At 37.3% G+C, this 16,821-nt stretch overlaps 1 protein-coding gene across 3 annotated transcripts in view; it reads left to right on the forward strand.

Moving 5' to 3' along the window:
• Window positions 1–15,935, forward strand: part of dgki (diacylglycerol kinase, iota) — a 77,957-nt gene extending 62,022 nt beyond the window's left edge. For 2 of the 3 annotated variants that reach the window (XM_053650077.1, XM_053650078.1), the window contains exons 21-32: window positions 2,703–2,803; window positions 4,646–4,725; window positions 6,974–7,018; window positions 7,881–7,950; window positions 8,044–8,084; window positions 8,205–8,329; window positions 9,316–9,341; window positions 10,466–10,503; window positions 11,318–11,438; window positions 13,298–13,334; window positions 13,423–13,522; window positions 13,770–15,935. In XM_053650077.1, coding sequence (XP_053506052.1) covers window positions 2,703–2,803; window positions 4,646–4,725; window positions 6,974–7,018; window positions 7,881–7,950; window positions 8,044–8,084; window positions 8,205–8,329; window positions 9,316–9,341; window positions 10,466–10,503; window positions 11,318–11,438; window positions 13,298–13,334; window positions 13,423–13,522; window positions 13,770–13,886 — 901 coding nt within the window. In that variant the 3' untranslated portion in view covers window positions 13,887–15,935. The remainder of the gene's footprint in view (window positions 1–2,702; window positions 2,804–4,645; window positions 4,726–6,973; window positions 7,019–7,880; window positions 7,951–8,043; window positions 8,085–8,204; window positions 8,330–9,315; window positions 9,342–10,465; window positions 10,504–11,317; window positions 11,439–13,297; window positions 13,335–13,422; window positions 13,523–13,769) is intronic. The other variant, XM_053650080.1, reaches the window with a different exon arrangement.
• The last annotated feature ends 886 nt before the right edge of the window (window positions 15,936–16,821 follow it).

Raw genomic sequence — 16,821 nt, forward strand, 5'->3', positions numbered from 1 at the left:
GAACAATTTCCTGTTCCTAGTCACCCAGGTATACAAAAAAATTAAATATATCAGTGGGAATATACTTCAGATATGTTTTTCTCATATGAATTCATGGGGTGCCAATAATTGTGGCACACATATTTAACATTTTTTTTTAATAAACCTGTGTTGTATTTGCAGTTGTAGCGGCTGGGGCTCAGGTGGTAGAGTGGGTTGTCCACTAATCATAGGGTTGGCAGTTCAATTCCTGGCCCACATGACTCCACATGCTGAAGTGTCCTTGGGCAAGACACTGAGCTCCAAGTTGCTCCCAATGGCAAACTAACACCTTACATTGCAGCTCTGCTACCATTAGTGTGTGTGTGAGCATGTGTGAGTGTGTGTGTGAATGGGTGAATGAGAAACAGTGTAAAGTGCTCTGTAGAACTGCTAAGGTAAAAAAAAAAAAAAGCACTGTATAAGTACAGAGCATTTACTGTTGTTTGATATCCATGAGAACAGAGTATTCCCGTGAATTTTTTTAACAAAAGATCAAAAGGTTAAACAATAAAGACAATTTTTTGTCCTTTGCTTATATTTACCAAGGGTGCCAATATTAGTGGAGGGCACTGTATATCATGTCTGACAGGGGCATTAAGATCAGTATTGTAGCAGAAGTTTCTATAAAACGCTGAACTACAGCAATACTAAAGTGACAAAAACAGACGCGAGGTGGAGGGGGGGTATCCTTATACTCATGACTTATTGTCTAGAAAATACAGCATGTGTGTTCTTGTGTTTGTGTTAACCCTTGTGCATCCTTATGGACATTTTTGTCTTTTTCATTTTGTTAAACATAATTTTGTCTGTGTTCATGCAAACAGCATCAATTTTGCAAAAGGTGTGTATTTTTATTGGAATTTTTTATATTTCACCCTCATTTGCTTTTATAAATCTATTTTAAACTAGGTACACAAAATAGTTACACTCAGGACCTTAAGGACAAAAATGTCCCCACTGAAACCCATGCAAACTGCAATATTTAATACCGTGATGTTTATGCATTCTGTGTCAATAGTCTATTATTTTGTTGACAAGGTTTCAAAACATTGACTTTTAAAAAATATTTCTGAAATGTGTAGTATTATCTCAGGTTTAGCCTATAGGGAAAGTCCATATGCTTTTCCTTTTTCTGATTCTGCTGTATTATAGAGCACTGCAGACCAGCAGAATAAATGACGCAGCTATAATTGTGTGGGTGTTTGTGTTTGTATGGACATGATGTATGGAGTTGTATGTTTGTACTGAAAATTTTATGTGTGTGAACAGTTTGAAAGAAAGAAATGATATTGTACTGGAAATCACAAATCCCACCACATGTATACGAGTTAAAGAAGGGTACTGAGCTTTGAAGATTTTTGCAGTATGTAAAGAAACCGGCGTTTAAAGGTTTAAAATTCTGAAAATGAATGAATGTTTGATAATTATAATCAGAACTGATGCTGGTAAAAAAATCGAACTTAGTGAAAGTCCAAAAATATGAATATATAATATTTCTATGACATGGATATTTTTCTCCTTTATGGACCTGAGTGGTAGGGTTTTTTTTGTTTGTTTGTTTTAATCTGACACTGCATAAAAAATATGAATGCATCAAAATTAATGTTGTTGTTAATCATTGACATATCGAAGACTGTAATAATCAAAGAAAATAAATTGTGCATAGCATTTAGTATATGGAAAATAATTATTTAATTTTTTCATAAAAAACATCTGTGGCATTATGTGAACAAACCAGCATTTAAAGGGTTACAATTCTGAAAATAAATGAATGTTTGGTCATTATGATCAGAACTGATGCCGGTGAAAAAAAAAAAAAAAAATCGACGTCTGTATAAAAAATATTCATATATAATATTTTTATGACAGTTTTTGGACATGGACATTTCTGTCCTCTATGGACCTATGTGTAACTTTTTTTAATTGATGCACAAGGGTTAATGTACATTTCACTCTGCTATACAGCTATACATAGAGTGATTTGATGCTGTGGGTGTTGTGTGGTTATAAAGCGTGCTTTCGTCAAGCTTTGCCATTTACAGGTGCATCTCAAAAAATTATGTGGAAGATGAATAAATTAACATACTTTTCGGAAGGTCGACATTTCTGTATTATAAATTCTTTACTGTAATATTTTGAGATACTGGATTTTTGCTTTTCATGAACTGTAAGCCATAATCATCAAGATTAAATCAAAACAAAAAAGGCTTGAAATATATTTCACTTTATACGTAATGAATCTAGAATATATGAAAGTTCCACTTTTTGAATTAAATTATGGGGAGAAATGAACTTTACCATAATATTCGAATTTTTTGAGATGCACCTGTATGTTACTTTTTTATTGTGTTTTTAAATTACTTCCCCTTAATCCAAGAGTAATGGTTTGTCTTGTGTGCTCGTATACCTGGATAAACATTTTTCCATCAGTGACAGTCGGCTATCACTTAAAATGAAGCATTTTCCAAATGTTATTATTTTAAAACAAATTTCTGCTTAGTGTAACTTTTAAAGTTAGTTTTAGAGCGGCTATGGCTAAATCAGTAAATCAGATAAATGAATAAGTGAAGAAACATTGAGGGAAAACAGGAACAGTTTTTTAGTGTTTGCTTTCTTCACCAGAGTATGTGTCAATATATATTATTCTCCCTGTGTGTGTGTGTGTGTTTTTCTGTGTGCAGCCCTCACACGGTGCCTGAACGCCTACGGCTGCGTGTTAATCGCATCGGCCGGCACGAATATGAAAGCTTGCAGTTGGACAAGGAGCGACTGCGAGAAGTCTGTGAGTGACTATATGTCATTTCCTCACTCAACGCCTGCTGTAACTACTACTCTAGCAAAGCAGTTCAAGAGGGTTACGCGAATGATGTTTTTGTGTATTCAAAAGTAAGCGAATATTTAACAACTGCTCAAAACATTCAATAGCGTTCTCTAATGTTCCAGTCATGGAAAATACCCTGAAAAGGATGAAAATTAAATACATTAAATGTCCTGGAACTTATGGTGAAGTATAATATTGGGCCTATAAGATATATATATATATATATATATATATATATATATATATATATATATATATATATATAAAACATATTTTTTCTGTTGCTGGCATATAAAAGCATGTCTGATATATCGGATTTCAGGGAGAAGTTAGAGTCGCTATCTAGACCTGCAGAGTCAGTCAACATAAAAATATGATGTTATTTTTATATCATTCACACAACTACACAGAACTAAATAATACTACAAAGACATACACAGGACTACATAAAGTGCACATGTGCAAACGTGTGCAACAGTGTAAGAGAGTACACAGCCTGGCCGGAGGGCCCGAATGCTTTGGCACCTGTTCTCAGCCTTCACAGAAAGTAGAGATGTTGCTGGGCGTTCTTGGCTATGGAGCTGGTGTTGAGGGACCAGGTGAGGTTCTCTGTTGGAGATGCTGGAGACGGCGATGCCATTGGAGACACCACTGTCACTGAATTGTCCATCATTCAAATAATACCTAGTCTGGGGTGGTTCTGTGCTGGTCTGTGGGTGACAAATTGTCCATAGCAGCAGATGGGGTACAGTCAGTAATTATATATCTACAAAATATGGTAGACTTATCAGATGATTGTAGGTTTAATTTGCAGCAGAAATCCCTGGCTCATTGGTGCAATTATCCAATCAGCCAATCATGTGGCAGCAGCCCAGTGCAAAAAATCTTGCAGAAACAGGTCAAGAGATTCAGTTAATGTTGATATCAAACATCAGAATGGGGAAATATGGGATCTCAGAGACTGGCTCTGATGCTTGTACTGAGGATCCTTTCAGCACACTCAGTACTGTTTGACTTTATAGCATACAGTTGTGCAAGACTTTGGGTCCTCTCAAGCTTTCTTCTTCATGTTGTCTCAGGGAGTTTTTCCTTGCCTCTGTCAGCACTGGCTTGCTCATTAGGGATCTACATCTATATCCAGAGTTCTGTAAACCTGCTTTAGGACAATATCCATTGATAAAAGCACTATAGAAATAAAATGGTATTGATTTGAATAGAACTTTGACTGTAGCATAGTTGTTGGTGACAGACAGGCTTGTTTGTGTATTTCAGGAATGTCTGATCTCCTGAGATTTTCACAGACAACAGTCTCTAGAGGTGACACAGAATGGTAGAAACAAAACCAAAAAACCAGAAAACATCCAGTGAGCGGCAGTTCTGTATGTGGAAACTTCTTGTTTATATGAGCGGTCAGAGGAGAATGGCCAGACTCGTTTGAGCTGACAGGAAGGCTACGGTAACTGAAATAACCACAACCGATTACTATGGTGAGCAGAAACGCATCTCAGAATGCACTAAATTGGACAGATGAATATTGGAAAAAGACCAGGTGATGTCTTTACAATCTTTATCTGTTCAGGTCCAAGCACAGTAATAAGTAGTTGAGGGTTAAGGATCTTACTCAAGGGCACAAAAGTGAATGGGAGAGCTGAGATTTTAAACTGTTAAGCTACCAATGTTTCCAGTGTACCGTTACCCTGGATTTTTTTTGTTTTGCTCTCATGTATGGATAAATGCTTTTGTGTTTGACATAATGTACATTATTGACTAATACCAACTCTGTGTCTGTGTGTGTGGGTACAGCGACCCCTGTTGGCATCGTGGTGGTAAGAGGAGACTGTGACCTAGAAACATGTCGACTCTACATTCACAGACTGCAGGAGGTGAGAATCTTTCTCCACAGAGGGTGTATCCTCATCCAGAGCAGCTGTCCTGCCTTCAGTGCTGATGAATACTAGGGCAGCGTGTCCTCTGAGGCACTTTAACTCGCCTCATTATAAGGCAAACTCACTATCAACAAAGACATGCAGTAATTAGTAGAGTCTCTTGGCAGAGAAAACTGAACTAAAGCTACAATCAGGATGATGTTACACTGCCTGCAAATGAACACTTATTACCATTCTCAATTTATATACTTTAACAGGACAGCTTTACACCTGCAATTAATAAAACAGAGCTCTGAAAAGACCTATGAATCAAAAGGATCTAATCAGTACTCAAAGCTTAATGTTTGTTATATATGTTATATACGTTATATACATAATGTTTGTTAGTAAGTCAGATTGTTTTATCATTGCAGTGCCTCCCATTATATATTTATTTATTTAAATATAATTTTTCACCACAAAATTACAAATGCAACACAGGTACGTGTTCTGTGACACTGCTCCAGTAGGCACTATGCTGACCACACAAGTTGTGTGGGTATGTTCCTGTCCCCATATATGGGAAGCGGCATGAGAATGAGAATGTCATGCCTTGTAGGCCATGGCTGAACATGCCGGTCTTTTAGTCCATATATAAAAGTCTTTAAATCATAATGAAGGAAGTTATTAGCATTGATATGTGTGGTGATCTGGGAAAACCCATCAGTTACATGTTACTGTGACTGAACAGTTAAAAATGTGAAAAATCAGGTTTTGGTCAAAATTGGATCAATGTTTTTGGGGTCAAAAAACAGGTTTGGTTAAAGTTTTTCTTTCTATAATATACTGGACATCTCAACTTTATGAAACCTAGTTTAGGCTATTGTCCTGCAAAAATTACATTGTATAAGGAGCCAGTTTAACAAACACATTGGTGAATGCAGTTAGTCTGTGTAATGATGTCTAAAACCGTGCTAAGTGTCAATGCCAACTGTCAAAATCTCCGTAATATTTCTGTGCCACAGTTAATATTTAATCTTTAAATGCAGTTTTCTCCCTTTTCAGTTTTTGGGGTAACCAGATTTTAAAATATTACAAGTTGAGAGATGTATTTCAGGTCATGAAAACCTGTAGTTTCTGAGCATTACATAATAGGGTTTTCTCAGGCTGCCAAGCATACACATGTACTTTCACAGATGTTAATATCCAGCTAGCCACCATGAGTTCACATTAGATTTTTAATCGTATTCATAAATGTTCATAATCTTAACTTGACTAGTGCAGATTGTCAGAATCCATTGAATGTTGTGTCTTCTATGTCCACTTTCTAAGACACATTTTCAGAGTCTTGATTCTGGCACATATTAGTTTTAGTTATTGTAATATTTTCTCAGAGCTGAAATAATCAGGAACTGTTTGCTGTGTTTTGGCAGGGTTTTGAAACCAAAAATCAAATGCATTATATATGCTGTGAAACCAGCAAGTTTTTGCTTGCTGTATAGCTACAATAATCAACCTAAGTTAGCATGTAGTGAAAGCTAGCTAGCTACTGTAAGTCTTTTCTGTATAGATTTTTCAAAAATAAATATTGATTACCCAGTAACTAAATGTGATTATTTTAGGCCAGATTTGAATTAGACAGGAGTGTCCCAGTAATTTACCTGCTTGTTTTTTTTTCGCTAGTAGCTAACTTACTATCTGACATACTTAATGTACACTTAATAAAACCTCATGTATTTCATCAAGCTTTATTGCTTCTAATCTACTAATCCAATCATTGAATTCTGCCAGCTGTCCTATTTCCGCTCTGAACACACGAGCCACACTGACATTAGGTGACACATAATTAACTGTGTACTGCATGTTTTCCCTTGGTGGGCATGGTGGCTTAGAGGTTAGCACGTTTGCCTCACACCTCTGGGTTTGGGGGCTTCAATCCCACCTGTGCTCTGTGTGCATGGAGTTTACACGTTCTCCCCCGTGCTTCAGGGGTTTCCTCCGGGTACTCCGGATTCCTCCCCCAGTCCAATGACATTCGTTGTATGTGGATTGGCATTTCCAAATTGTTCGTAGTGTGTGAATGTGTGTGATTGTGCCCTGCGATGGGTTGGCACGCCGTCCATGGTGTCCACCGCCTTGTGCCCCAAGTTCCCTGGGATAGGCTCCAGGCTCCCAGACGACCCTGTGTAGGATAAGCAGTATGGAAAATGGATAGACGTTTCCCTTTAACACTAATAACCTTTATGTGTAACGCCTGCATTCATAGGATCTGCAGCAGACGCCCTCTGCTGGTCAAAGAGTGCACTATCAGGTACTTGTACTAAAATGTTCCATGTTGATTCACTAAAGCGGTGCAGCTGTGTCATGTATCATGTATCATGTGGCTTCTTACATTCATTGCATCTGCAGTGTATGAGCAGTTACCACTGACATTTATTTCAACACGTTTTCCTATAACAGAGAAAATACCAGAAACTCTGTTTGCATGAAACACAATTGAATTACATAAATTTACGTACATGCTTAAAATACATGACTATACAAATCAAATTTAAAGCTACAAACATTGCATATCTAGGGTCTTCGGATGAGAAATTAATGTTCATGGTAATCACACATATGCTATAGACTTAGTGCTTCACCAAGCACTTGGAGTACCTGTAAATTATACAAACAAACAAACAAACAAACAAAAGTCCCTTGTCTTCTGTATTTTCTTTTAAACTGTACTAATCTCCTCTAATAGGGTTTTAGCCAGATTATTTTTAGTCCCGGACCTAGTGAACTGCATGAGGATATGTTTTGATAACGACTACAAAGCACTCCTTTGGAGCAGGGTGTCTGCTAAGTGCTGTAGATGTAAATATAATGCAAGTATGCTGTACATGTGGTAGATAGAGATTAGGCTGAAAAATGCAGATTTTCTTTTTGATTCTAACTGTATAAGTTTTTCATTCAGCTATTGTCCCCCCCCCCCCCCCCCCCGCCTTTTTTAACATATGTTTCTCACTAAACAATGCAAGGTTACTTAATTACGTAATGTAAACTTAATTAAAAACAGATATTGTTTAGTAATATAAATAGAAATATTTGAGAAATTTCAAAAGAATCTGTTGCATTTACTATTTGAAACATTTGTTTAATGTTTTTCCAAAAAATCCCATGTTTCCCAGGATGAGAGCAGAGGTTTGTCCCAGCCTGCTTCTGCACACAGACTCTCCACTAACTGGAGTTTCTTAGACTGTAAGTCATGGGTAATGACTCATACGCATTTTCTGTATTTCACTATTCAAATTTACAATGATAATATTAACACACTCTGCCAATGTTTTCTAGCCACATCAGCTGACCGCTTTTACCGCATAGATAAGGCTCAGGTAGGCCTTAGATTAACAGATAGTGAGTTATGTTTAGTCACTAGAGTTAATTTAATGTGTTTTCCAGTTCATATATATGTGTGTGTGTGTGTGTGTGTGTGTGTGTGTGTGTGTGTGTAGGACCATCTGCATTTTGTGACAGAGATTTGTCAGGATGAGGTGTTCATCCTGGACCATGAGACATCTGCACTGAGCCAGGCCAGAGTCCCTGAAATGCCAGATGTGGTGGTGGAGCCCAGCTCGGGGTGAGAATGTCATCAAATATCCTCATAGCACAGTGGTGGACAAATCTGTAGCCCAGGCACACAAGACAAGAAGACTAGATATATCCAGGTTTTTGTTTATCTTTTTTTTTATTGACATTTTCTTGGTGGACAAGCAGACTCAGAAGACTGTTGATTTAACAGTCAGTAGCATGTAATGTAACCTCACTCATCCAACAACCAGACAAAAAAATGTCCTTCCTATTGACTTTCATTAAATAAATCTTTTCATTTGATATGTTTGTTTAAACATAAATTAATCCCGCCACCTGCCGCACTGTGCACATGCACCAAGGACATGGCCTGGCTGTTGATAGGAACTATAGTTACTAGCCATATATTTCCAGAAGTATGAATACAAAGGCATGCGGAAACAGTGACCAAAGTGCAGTGCAGCATAAACACTGTTACGTTGCTCTAATGCTAGCACAAAATGCAGTCACCTCACATTTAGACGTTTCATCAAGTGAAAATGAACACTCTAGCCAGGCTCAAATTGTGTGCAACAAGACAACAGCACAGCTCATAGCCGAAATGCTGGCCAAAATCTTTCTGTCTTTTTTCCATGGGCACGAGCACTATGCTTCATCAGCAAAAACATCAGGAGAGGATAAAGATACACAAAATCACTCCTCCCAGGGATTCAAGTACTCTCTTGTTCTCCTTAATCTGATTAATGCAAATAATTAGCTTGTCATACTTTTGAGTTAAATTACTATACGTTGTTTTTCCGCTTCTTAGTGTAGATTGTACTAATTGGACTTCTGGCCAAACCTAACATGAGACTGGTCGAGCACATTGCTGCTTTCTCTTGCCTGATGGGCTAACTAACGAGTTCATGATTTGTCCACCCCTCTACCAGAGCTATTAAACACAGGAGAATGTCCTCATGTCCTCCTTCTACTAAAGTTAATTTGCTTATGAGACAAGGCTCTGATTCTGATTCTGCTCCCTACTGCTTTTTGCAGGGTTTCATTGACAACAGAAGAACAAGGTACAGTAGAACTGCAAACTTCTTATTCAAACTAAACTGCAGATTAACAGATGGAAAAGGTACACTATAAGTCCAAACTTAGTTTATAATCTAAATGGCAGATTGTTGTTAGAATTAACAGAGGTACAAAGTACAATATAAATTCAACCATATTTATAACCTAAATAGTTTAAAATCTTGTTTTGCAATCTAGATTGCAGATTACAGTTGTAATTATTCACTCAGTGCTGATTCACACACAAGTGTGAAGATATTTTCACATCCCAGTGATTAGTGCCTAAAGCTCCTGGAAATTCCAAATGACTAAGAAGTGAGGAGTTTACAGAGTAAACTGTGGATTTTTTATTAATAGACACCCTTCATAAAAACAGACAGAAATGAATATATAAAATTAGTAATTTACAAGTAGTGTCATTTCCCCCCCAAAATTATTGCCACTGCCACAATTACTATTTAGTAAAACATCAATGAGTCAGCAACAGAGTTTATGATATTAGGCAATTTTCCTTGTATCCAGTTCCTTTTTTGACCAAGTGTGGCATTTATGGTGCCCTGTGGGGTGAACTGAAGAGGAAGGTCCATCAGCGTGGACCTAGAAAATGTGAAGGATCTGGAGACATTCTGTATGGAGGAATGGTCTCAGATCACTTGCCATGTATTCTCCAACCTCATCAGGCATTATAGGAGAAGACTCAGAGCTGTTATCTTGGCAAAGGGAGGTAGCACAAAGTATTGACTAAAAGGATACCAATAATTGTTGCACACCTATATTTAATAAAAGATTTTTTTTGATAAACCAGTGTTGTGTTTGTAATTGTTTGATATCCATGAAAACAGAATATTTTTGTGAATTATTTGCACAAAAGATCAAAAGGTTAAACAATAAAGACAATTTTTCACAGCCTTCTTGGCTCGTATTTACCAAGGGTGCCAATATTAGTAGAGGACACTGTATGACCAAAAACTTCCCAGCATTAGGTTGTTGTTATGGAGGTGTTTTTTTTAATAGTTCATTCTGAACTGAACTTGAAAAGGATCACATCTTCTTGAATTTAAATGCTGTATGACCACATGTACATGGAAATGGAGTATCTCATTCCTCTGTATCGCTCTGTATGTTACAGCTTTGCTGACTGCAGCGAGCTCAGGTGATCTGTCCACGGTAAGCTGTTCAAGGTTTAGACATGTTTAAATGAAACTGAAACTGGTTTCTGCCTGACTTGCATGACTGTGCAATAATCCCTTAGAATTTCACTAACAATTTAAATACTGCTACTTACAAAAATTTTAAATGCATCTCTAACATCATAAATGGGACATAAAAAAGATTCTTTGTACAGATTTAAGTCCAGTCAATACAAAAATAGAAATTAACTTTGAATTTTGTTTCAGTGCACATTTAAGAGATTTTGTTTAGTTTTTTGTGTATATTATTTATTAATAATCAGGAAAGCTTTATGGGCTTGAGTGTCTCATTTTAAAAGCAGTCCTGCATGTTAGAATTAAGTAAAAAATGTTAATGTTCATAGATTTGAAGAAAAAGGAAGCAAGAAAATAACTCCTGCCTAAACAAGTCAGTTAAAAATAACCCAACATGTTACAAGACTATAATGTTTCAGATTAATCAAGATTTTATTTCACTGACAGGGCTCTTTTTTTCTTTACTTTTTTTTTCCCCTCAAAGTTAGTTCTGTGTAAACCAGTTATCTAGTCATTTAAGTGCAGAGCTGGGTAGAGAAGCCAAAACTTTTACTCAAGTACAAGTAAAAAATACTCAAGTACTTATAAAAATAATTGTGACATGCAGGGGCTGATGGGTAGTGTAACTCTGCACCATTTGTCACTACCATGACAAACATATTGATTTTGTTTTGTTTTGTTTTGTTTTTTAATAAGAAGGTCTAATACAATTAGTATTCTTCTGTCATAATTATTATTCCTTCCTCTTCATTTCACTCCTCTTTTCTATCTCTCAGTTGTCTAGCTCATGCAGTAGTGGTCTCAGCTTGTTGGTTAGGGACACAGGAGGTCACTCTGCTCTGCACCTCGCCTCTCAGAACGGCCACATTGACGTTGTCAGCTTCATCCTGCAACATGGTAAGATTCAATATGAATCGCCTGTTTTCACATTTAGTGCACTATATAGTATGATGTGGATGATATGAAACTTTTTCACTAATGTGATTGAAAGGAGCTAACCATTCCTATAAACCATTCCTATTCCTATATTAGTGGATATCATTTTACAAGGCCAAGAGATAGGTCAAACAGTGCTAACTGTGTTGAAAGGCTGGTCAGTATGGTCATATTGTGACTAAGAGTACTGAGGCAAGCACATGACGGTCTATATGATTACAGGTTTACGGTATCCTGGTGAGACATGTCGTCTTACATCACTGAACTGTCAAAACTTCTGAAAATGTAATGTATTTTTAGGTACAACTGACAAAGACCTTATCATAGGACGGTTGTGAGTTTGAATCCCGACGATGTCATATCTGTTCACTTTACAGATGGAAAATATAATAAAAATTGTTCACACTTGGTGTTGGTGTGAGATAAGCAGTGCCCTCAGCACCTTTGGTTGTTGTTCATAATAGCACCACCTTCATAAATGTGGTATGAGGCATTATTGATGCTTTATTTATCCCAGTTTCAAAAATGGAAATCAGTCAACTGATGAATCAGTCAGACCTGACTATATATTTTTACAAAAGCCATAGGGTAATTCCATGTGTTCTTATAGGGAATAGCAGAGGTGCCAATATCTATGGTTTAGCCATACTATTTTACAATTTCTGACTCCATTAGATCATGCCTTAAATCACAGATCATATGCTGATTTTATTTTTTTATTTTGTATGTTTTCTCATCCTCCACTGAAATGAATTCATGTCTAAACCAGCTGTCTGTGCCTGCCAGGCATCTTGTGACATTGTAATTGTCAGGAATCATGTGAGGACACAATTGCAGGTACTGAACGTTTTATTAACAAGACAGAGACGTAATCCAAAAGTGAAAGAAACAGGCAAGTATCACGCGATGAGCAAACAACATGAACTGGGCTAGGTTAGACTGGGCTCTCTAAACTAAAAAACCAGAACTAGATCAAAAACCAGGGAAACAAACAGTATCAAAAGGCTGGGTATCAACTGGTACAAAATGACACAGAGTGTATACTTCATAATGGATGTGTGAACTGAAAGTCCTTAAATACTGTGAGTGTTGCTGTGAAGGTACTTGTGTCCAGGTGTATGTAATCGGTAATCTGCTGAGTGGGACCATGAGAGAGTCTGGCCCTGCGTCCCAATTGGCATACTTATACTATGCACTAAGGCAAAGAAAAAAGTACATACTTTTGAGCGTGTAGTAAAAGTGTATGTAAGTACTGAGATACACTAGCACGTCATACTAACAGAAGAGAACGCTGTCACCATAAACACACTCCTCGTTGCATTTCAGCTTTTCTTCATTCATTATTCCGTATATAATTTATACTATATAGTTTCATTTATCATTCCCTTGATTTATTTTTCCACATTTTATTTACACCTCTCTAAAAAGCATTCTTGAATTCACAAAACTCCTCCTTCCTGGCACAAGGAGTTGTGGGCAGTATTAGCTGAAAAAGTGTCCACGGATCCACACATGCCGAAAAGCTGCCAGAAGTAGTAGACCATCTGGGTACCTTTGGGATACTCATTTCAACATGCTACGATATGGGACACACTAATTCCCATCTCGGATACTATGTAGTACGGATAGTATGCCAATTCTGGGAAGTGTAGTTAGATGCTGATTCCTCTGTTGACATGACAGAAATTCTCATACTTGGAAATGATGAGCAGAATGAAGACTTACCAGTAATCAGCTTCTCCTAACTTCTGCTGAGAAGTGATCTGTTGCTTGTTGGTTCATCGTATTTGATTTTTGTATTTTCTGTCTTTGTTTCTCAGTTTCAAAATTGATCCTGGATTTAACGGACAAAGAGACGTAAGTGCCAGCTGATGACTTGCTTATAGCTCCTCATTCTTTACCAGGGAAAGTGTCTCTATGTCTCTATGTTTTTCTTCTTATCCAGTGGTGACACAGCACTTCACAAAGCCGCATCTCAGAGACACCATGAAGTGTGCAGACTGTTGCTGGAGGCCGGGGCTTCCCACAACAAAACTAACTTTGTGGTGAGTCATGTGTTTTTCTACCTGAAACTCGTCATTTTGCGTACCTCTTGACTCACTTTGAGTTACAGGTAGCATTAAAACAGTAGGCTGAGATTATTCCAAACGGCTTATTGTGATTTTTAAGTGATTTCATGATGAATCATGTGTTGAGTAATTATTTTCTCTGAAGATCACAAGATCTCAGGAGGAATTTCATGTTTGACAGGTTTAGCCTTTATGACTTAAAGGTGTATTCTTGTCATCTCAGGGGAAAACTCCCAAAGACTGTGCTCAGGAAGTTGGAGACTCTGATTTGGCCTCCTATCTGGGGAGCAAGGAGTCCGAACAGTCAGCCACACGTGAGGATTTAGAGACGGCTGTGTGAAGAAACACTAGGAAACTCGGTGCCTCACACAGACCCTGGCTTTCACAGCTCATGAAAGTACCGGAGTCCACTTTCTCACATGTAGAGAGAGAGAGAGAGAGAGAGAGACAGAAGGAAAATGAGAAGGAGAGGTGAGAAGGTCACAGCAATGACCTAAAGGAGCCTCATAGAGACACGGATGGGAGTCCTTTCTAGAGCAGAAACTCCTAAGAAGGGAGGAAAAAGGTTGTTGGTGCTTCCTGGGGATCACTGTGGGTTTAGAATGGTCTTGGGAAGATTTGCATTGGTATTTATTTATTGCTTATTTATTGATTTATTTATTGAAAGACTGATTGTACTTACTTTAAGAGACATCGTTTTCCTCCCGTTAAGCCTGTGTACTGCTATAGTGGTATGAGGTATTAGATTAAAGATAGATGCAATGCAAATTGCACAGTGCAGTTTCCAAAACCGTGGCCATGGAAGCACTGTGATATACACAGAGATATACAGAGTAACAGCAGGCACACAAGACACTGCTGCCTAAGCCAGCCACCTCTCCTGTACACCATGTTGTGTATTTGTAGTTGTGTATTTAAATCCATTACCACAATTGTACTACCAACCCAGGCAGGCAAAAGGCCACAAGCTTCCTCGCAGGCATGAGGAGTTTACCATCACTTTTTTCCTCTTAGCCACCAGTTATGCACCAGTGGCACTAATTGTCAATATGCTTAAATGAGTACAGTAAGTGCTTGTTTCCTGAATCAGGAGTATACCGCTCCACGAGCTGAGCAGAGTGATTCCTACTGCCTGAACCTAACACACCTCCTAATTATTTCTATTGTAACATAAACAGCTGATTGAAACTCGGAGTTGACATTATGTGCCTCTTATTCTAGAAATGTTTTTATATTCCTTTATTTGGCTCATGGGTGCCTCATATCCAAAATTTTTCCATATCAGAGCAAGTGAGTTTTTCAGAAAGTCATTCAGTGTGGAAAACATTATCTGCATACATACAGTACATAGTGTTTATCTATATTCTGACATTTGTTCTGTTCTTTTCTTTTTTTTGTTGTTTTGCGTGCAGTGACAGTGATTGTGACAGTGAATTATTTATCTTAAGAAACAAAAGATCATAATCTGAGCCATATTCAATGCAATATGAATGGATGACACGTGCATTAATCTCTTTATTTTTACATTGCAGTAATGTTAATAAATGAATGGTTGTCTAAGGCACCTACAAGCTAAATGATGGACGATTTCATTTCTTTTTAGTCATAGTAGAGGAATTGTCTAGTTTTGTCAGTCCCACAACTTTTTTCAGTTCGTTTATTTAGCACTCCAACTTTCTGTTTCAAATTGTGTCAAAATGGCAACAAAACAAGAGCAGCGAGGTTCAGTCGGTCAAGACAGCAGCATGTGTGCATCCTCTGATCAGAAAATATGAAACAGTAGCTTTTGATGTTCGTTTTGGTAAGCCTGCAAAAATAATAGTGGCCACATCCTGTTGCATTTAAAACAATGCGAGTTAAAAAAAAATAAAGCATTTGCATGAAAATGGTCATGATGGAAATGTGTTACACCTGCTGTGAGAGTGGTTTATATATTACTGATCTGCTGTGTTATTTTGTATTATTTGTGATTTTATTGTGCATGAGATTTTGTTACCAGGATATTTCTGCTCAATTATGAGGTTATAAAATGGCCTTATTTCTGTTACTTTTTTTTTTGTTAAACATTACTTATCAAAAGTACTTGCTTGATTTTTTTTTTTAATGTTTAAATTATGGGAATACTTGAATGATGTATATTTTTTCATTTCTAATTGTGTATTTTAGTGTCATCACTCTATATTAGTGGAATCTGATGACTACTGGCCATCCATGTGTTAGATAGGCCTCGTGTCTTTCTCCAATATTGGAATGTTAGTCATTAAAGAATGAACAGAGTGGAAAGTACATGTGATGTTCATTCGTTTCCAGGAATATTATCAAATAAATATAGTTTATTGTTTAATGACTGAGCTGAGTAAGAAAACAAAATAAATCATGTTTATCTCCCTCCAGTGAACTTTATTATTCAATTAATTATGTTACAAAGTTCTAAAACCTTTCTATTTATCTTTTTTTTGCCGTTAGTATAGCAGCATGAAGTAAACTGATGTTAAAAGTTTTTCGTTTTAACTAAATGTTTAAATTATTAACATATTTTTTTTAAAGTCACGCATTGTAAATACATGGTTCTCAAATTGGGATCTTGGAACCCCCAAGGTTCCATGAAGCGCACCCAGGGGTCCACAGTTTAAAAAAATATATATTTTTAATATTGTTCCAATGAAATCACAACTGTTAATTAGCCAAGTTATTCATCCATCTGTTCATTTTCCATACCGATTATCCTACACAGAGTCATGGGGGAGCCTAGAGCCTATCCCAGGGAACTCGGGACACAAGGAGGGGAACACCCTGGACAGGGTACCAACCCATCTCAGGGCACAATCACACACACACATTCACACACTACGGACAATTTAGATATGCCAATCAGTCTACAACGTATGTCTTTGGACTTGGGGGAGGAAACCGGAGTACCTGGAGGAAACCTTCGAATATGCAGACTCGACACACACAGGGCTGATTTGAAGCCTCAACCCCGGAGATGCAAGGCAAACATGCTAACTACTAAGCCACTGTGCCCTCATTATCAAAGTTATTATATTTATTACTGAGTTCTTATAGTTATTAGCCAATTTGACTGGTCACTTGAATTAACTAATCCAAATCTCAGTTAGTCTGTAACTGTAAATAATATCAATTTGAATCTTATGACAATTTTATTAAAAATGGGTTCTGTGAATGGAATCCTCAGAAATAAATAATTAAATATAGCTGCAAGCAGAGATTAAAGGGGCCAAGCATCAAAGGCGGAGCAAGCACAATGCGGAGCC

The sequence above is a fragment of the Ictalurus furcatus genome, chromosome 19, assembly GCF_023375685.1.
Source record: "Ictalurus furcatus strain D&B chromosome 19, Billie_1.0, whole genome shotgun sequence".
NCBI lineage: Eukaryota > Metazoa > Chordata > Actinopteri > Siluriformes > Ictaluridae > Ictalurus > Ictalurus furcatus.